At 37.8% G+C, this 5777-nt stretch overlaps 1 protein-coding gene across 3 annotated transcripts; it reads left to right on the top strand.

Annotated features, from left to right (window-relative positions):
• Nucleotides 1–1243: 1243 nt before the first annotated feature.
• Nucleotides 1244–5205, top strand: LOC108566361 (acyl-CoA synthetase short-chain family member 3, mitochondrial). 3 transcript variants are annotated; one of them, XM_017926210.1, is made up of 12 exons: nucleotides 1246–2016; nucleotides 2371–2539; nucleotides 2638–2782; nucleotides 2843–2987; nucleotides 3061–3157; nucleotides 3240–3451; nucleotides 3507–3735; nucleotides 3797–4107; nucleotides 4161–4306; nucleotides 4356–4578; nucleotides 4642–4817; nucleotides 4872–4967. In XM_017926210.1, exons 1-12 carry the CDS (start codon nucleotides 1926–1928, stop codon nucleotides 4965–4967), a joined length of 2040 nt encoding a protein of 679 aa, XP_017781699.1. In that variant the 5' UTR covers nucleotides 1246–1925. The 3 variants fall into 3 exon arrangements, with proteins under 3 accessions (XP_017781697.1, XP_017781696.1, XP_017781699.1); XM_017926208.1 differs by having other exon boundaries at nucleotides 1244–2016; nucleotides 2374–2539; nucleotides 4642–5205; XM_017926207.1 differs by having other exon boundaries at nucleotides 1245–2016; nucleotides 4642–5205.
• The last annotated feature ends 572 nt before the right edge of the window (nucleotides 5206–5777 follow it).

Below are 5777 nucleotides of genomic sequence, written 5' to 3'. Positions count from 1 at the left end.
CATTTCATTGATTTACTCTAAAACTATAATACACAGAATGAATTCAAAAGATGCATATGAAAGCTGAATATTTGGGAAATCCAGCAAATATCGATATATTACTGTGGTTTTAGCCGTTTGCATATATACCCAAAGATAATTGATTATTATATGTATTTTTCAGTGAAACATAATCATTTTGCAATTGTGCCTGCCTGGCATTGAAATCGTTCACAATAATTATTACGCAGATATATTTGTATTGATTTATATGCACCATTATAAATATGCTTTCATGAGACTGAGTAATATTTATTCTACTTACTTTGGCCAAAATTTATAAATTCATTACACTAAATCAGTCGAGAATAATGAAACGGTTAATGCTCGGGGGCAAAATGATATAATCTCGTGAAAAGCGCAATAATAGTAACGGATTGAGTATTAAACAAACAGATTCCATCAAGCTACAAAAAGATAGTACCAATATAAAATCGAGCTATAAATAAGTTTACATTTATGGGCGATTTATTGTTCAGGTTTAAAATGATGAATAATCGGACACGTAATCAATCGCACGGGGAACGCATAAAATATCGCTTTACTTAATGTTTTCTTCTCTCCTACAGAAACTCAACCAATTTTCCTTAATTACTTTTCTCTCGGGTTAATTGGAAAATGTAATCATTATCGGAACGTTTCGCACTTGACATCAACGTTGCACTTCATATAGCAATTCGTGAAAAATCTTAGAACAGCAGCAGCTAAGTATCACAAATATTATGAAAGATTTCTTGGAAGCAAGGCAAAAACTCTTTTAATTAAACGATGTAAAAATAAGTTCAAAATTGATATGCCGGTGCCCCAACGCCAACTCGTTTCCACTGGGGGGGTCAGCAGGTCGCTATTCAATATTCATTCCCCTGTTATTGACCGAATGCCATTGTAATACATCCTTTCGCAAAAGATGCGACCTCGCGAAGCGCCGCTCTTCATCCAGTAAAGAAGTCTTCACATTTTTTTTAACTGCCACACAAAATCTGTCTGCACTCATATTATCGGCGAGTAACAGATTAATCCGTTTCATTTTTGCTACATTTTTTCTTCTAATTTATTCTCGCGTGAAATTTATTAGTATTTGCTCGACGGGTGACATAGGTCATAAAACAATGAAAATGGATGTTTTGCATATACGTGTGGACTGACTGCACTTTTTTTTTTGTTTTGCTATCCATCAATTTTATTGTTCATCGGAGGTACAGGGATCAAAAGAAAATGCACACGATAATTGTTCTACTTCTAGTAATACTAGGTTGCTGCATTTATTCAATAATAATAATAATAATAATCAATAGGAACATTCTTAAGGACTAGTTAACATCATTATTTTTAGGTACATGTATATGGTATACAATAATAGGGTGGTACATGTGGGGGCTGAAGGAGATGTTTCTTTTTATTACTGAGAGTACATAAGATTGGGATATCTACTGTACTAATGTTTCAGTGAAATTGCTATCAACATAAATATTTATACGTCGCTATTAAGAGTTATTGCTTACGAAAATCCAAATAATAAAATTGTAATTTTCTAGAACGAAGGTGCTACTGTATTGCTATTCTCTTCCAACATTTTGTTTCCTTTATTATTAGTATATTTTTTGCCCTTGAATTGAAATTTTTATTATTTAAACTTTCTTGTCCAATGTAAATTACCGACGATCGGAAGGTGGGGGTCTACATAATGCCTTTTAATATTCTGCCGCAGAAATAAGTCAGTCAGTCAGTAAGTAAAACTCTAACGAAACTAGATTCTGTACTCATATACCGTCGTAACTACACACAAAAACACACAGATCTATCTATACAAACGGTGGTTCGACATACGAAGAGTTCCGTGGCAAGGATAACTATACGAAAAGGTCCGTAAAGGAAGCCTAGAAGAAATGTTGGGTGATACGAGTGATGAGAAGATTTCCGATGGTGTGGCCTCAAGGATTAAAAGTATGAGATACAATTTATATGGGGAAAGCGAAGGTGAATCTCCATTTCTTTTCTTATACTGAGTGGGATCAGGCATGTGACTGACATATTTTATCGTCAGGGTGAAACCGGACGCAATTCCTTACAACTTCCTTCCCCAACAACAAAAAACATATAAATCAGCTATACATTTAAATCTTTGCTATTCGTGACTCCTGTTTGCTGCGATGCTGCCTGCATTCATTTCAATATGAAGTTCCGGCTTCAGTTTCGTCCTGATAGCCCACCGAGCTGAGCTCGTCGTCTTCGTCCTCCTCTTCACTATCCTAAAATAAAAAATACACCTCATTAGCAACATCTTGCCATGAACACGTAAACATTTGTTTTTTTTTCTTATGTTATATCCAGCAGGTGTTATTATTAAAGAAAACCCGTATTATAGTCAGTTATATGAGGATACGTTTAGGAGATCGATTCAGGAGCCGGAGGAATTTTGGTCGGAGATTGGCAAGTTGATAAGTTGGAGCAAGCCTTGGGATAAAGCACTGGACAACACCAATCAGCCATTTACTAAATGGTAAATAATAAATTAAATTAAACATCAATTAGCGTAACACATAATGGATCCGGCCTCTAGTGCTTACCTAAAATCTTCTCGCTGTTTGTGTTTTGTAGGTTTGTGGGTGGCGAATTGAACGCATGCTACAACGCAGTCGATCGACACGTGGAAGCGGGCAAAGGATCAAAAGTAGCTTTGATCCACGACAGTCCTCTAACTAAGACTGTGCGCAAAATTACTTACGCCGAACTGCTTGACCAGGTGATGCCCTTTAACCTATGTCTGTGCAATCTTATGTACATGAGTTTTACTTGACTGCAGGTATCCCATTTGGCAGGTGGATTAGCAGCCCTCGGTATCGAGAAAGGAGACAGGGTTTTGATCTACATGCCTCTCATTCCAGAAGCCATAATGGCGATGCTCGCCACGGCCCGATTGGGTGCTGTGCATTCCGTTGTTTTCGGAGGTAGTCAAACCAATTTATCCACGCTACGTCCATATAAATACAATGTAATCCAATTAACAAATATTTCAATTAGGATTCGCTGCTCGTGAGCTGTGTACCAGAATCGAACACTGCGAGCCGAAAGTGATCATCGCCGCCAGCTGCGGTATAGAGCCACACAGAATCATCAGGTGCGATATCTCAACTAAATTCCAACAACACAAAATAGAACTAGAAATATTTAACCTGGCCGAATATTTGCTCTGAAACTAGATATAAAGATATTTTAAACGAGGCGATCGAGTGGGCTTCTTACAAACCGGAGAAGTGCATCATTTACCAGAGAAGAAATTTGGAAACCGCACCGCTCGACGTCGAGATGGACATTTCGTGGGACAATGTACTGAAAATGGCCGGTCCGCACAAATGTGTTCCAGTCGAAGCTAACGAACCTCTCTACATATTGTACACTTCCGGAACAACAGGTAATACGGTTGAAGCTTAATTAATAGATGGATGATGCATTGCAGTCCGTTTCAGACGCCCCCAAGGGAGTGCAGAGACCCATCGGCGGCCACATAGTTACCCTGAACTGGAGCATGCAAACGATCTACGGAATGGGACCAAATGACGTTTGGTGGTCAGCCAGTGACCTGGGTTGGGTCGTTGGTCATTCCTACATATGTTATGGTCCTCTGTTGTATGGTATCACGAGCGTTATGTACGAAGGAAAACCGGATCGCACGCCGGATCCGGGTCAATACTTCAGGTACAACTTCAGAAAATTAATCAATGCGGATACGGAACTTGATTAAACCGGAAGATTTTAGGATCATCGACAAGCACAAGGTCAATGCAATTTTTACAGTGCCCACCTCATTTCGCGTCATCAAACGGGAAGATCCGGACGTCGAATACGGAAAAGGCTACTCGTTAAAATCCTTAAAGCGAATCTTTGTCGCGGGTGAACACTGCGATTATGATACCAAATCTTGGGTGGAGAAGATCTTCAATGTACCCGTGCTAAATCATTGGTGGCAGACGGAAACTGGACATGCGATCACCGCGACTTGCGTAGGTTTGGGTCACAGCCTGTCCCCTCCTAAATACACAGCAGGAATGCCTTTCCCAGGTTACGACGGTATGTCACGTAATTATGTTAATAAAAGAATAATTAAATATGTTAAGTTTTAGTGAGAGTACTTAAAGATGATGGCACCGAGGCGAAACCCCACGAATTGGCTAGAATCGTGGTTAAGTTACCACTTCCTCCGGGCACTATGAGTACACTTTACCAATCACCAGAGAGGTTTTGTCAATTATACTTCAGAAAATTTCCGGTAATTTCATACACAAAATTCAATTTGTTTCGAGATGATATGTTTTTAGGGATATTATGATACCATGGATGCTGGTTACATTGATGAATTTGGATATATCTACGTAACTGCAAGAGATGACGATGTCATCAACGTCGCTGGCCACAGGCTGTCCACGTCGGCCATGGAAGATATAGTCCTATCCCATCCTGATATAGTAGATGCAACAGTCGTCGGTGTTCCAGAACCTACCAAAGGAGAAATACCATTGTGCCTATTCGTCACTAAGAAAAGTATTGCTTGGAATAGACGAAATACAAAATAATATTGACTAATTAAAAATGCTTACTCCGCAGATGCTAAGAAAAGTGAGGAAATTATTTCCAAAGATTTAATCCAAATGGTGCGCGATCTTATTGGACCAATAGCATCTTTCCGATTAGCAGTGATGATCAGAGGCTTGCCTAGGACTAGATCTGGAAAGACATGTAGGAAATCCATATCTGATCTAGCCAGAAACAAGACCGTGAAGGTGTGTATAACATTTTTTCTAAATGCTTCAGTCCTCGTATTTGAAGCGTTTCAGATTTCCGGAACCGTGGAAGATCCAACTGTCTACAAAGATATTAAAATTACTCTTCAAAGGCTGGGTTACGCACGCACAGCGCCTGATCCACAATAGAAGAAATTGACAAATTCAAAAATATTTATATTGTTAGAAGCTTAGTGTACATTTAGTTTATATGTTTTTAGTTCAATTCTTAACAATATATTTCTTATTCCATAAGGTACAATAAAAGTTTGGTATAATTTATACTTGTTGCTTCTGTTCCCACTGTCTCGTGTGACCGGATTTTCGGTTTATATATATATATATCTTTGTTGCGACCGCACAAATGGTACAAACTACAAGAAAAAAATAAAAATAACGTGAAGTAATAGAATAGCAGAAATCTGTCCTCCGTTCGTTTTACTTCGACTCGTACTTGGTCCATGCATAAATCTAAATAAATATAAGTTATGTATATATATATATACTTCGAAATCATATATATGTATATAAATATATATATATATATATTGTACAGCAAACAGTTACATAATAACAAATTCGTTAATATCAACTAAAACTGGTATGATAGAAGGAGTAAAGCGATAACATATGCTGGTAAGGAGAGAAGTTTGTAGCCCGAGGTATTCTTATTTTATAGTTTAACGTTAAAAACTTCCCTAAATTTAGTTATCAGCACAAAGTTCAAGACAAAGATCAGGAATAAAACGTCAGGTGGGAAAGAACAAGGTAGATGCGTGAGCAAAATTTACCGAAGAAGAAATAATAATGGTTAGACTTCGCAACTTGTGCGATTCCCTTTTACACTGACAGGTACTGCGGTGCATACAATCTTTTTTACAAGGAAAAGTATAAATATCGATTCATAATCATATTTGGTTTCATCATATTATATTTGTTTCAACATCAGTTTCTTTTTTT

Source organism: Nicrophorus vespilloides, unplaced genomic scaffold (genome assembly GCF_001412225.1).
Source record: "Nicrophorus vespilloides isolate i.1.1-1 unplaced genomic scaffold, Nicve_v1.0, whole genome shotgun sequence".
Taxonomy (NCBI): Eukaryota; Metazoa; Arthropoda; class Insecta; order Coleoptera; family Silphidae; genus Nicrophorus; species Nicrophorus vespilloides.
This window is presented reverse-complemented; position numbering and strand designations above follow the sequence as displayed.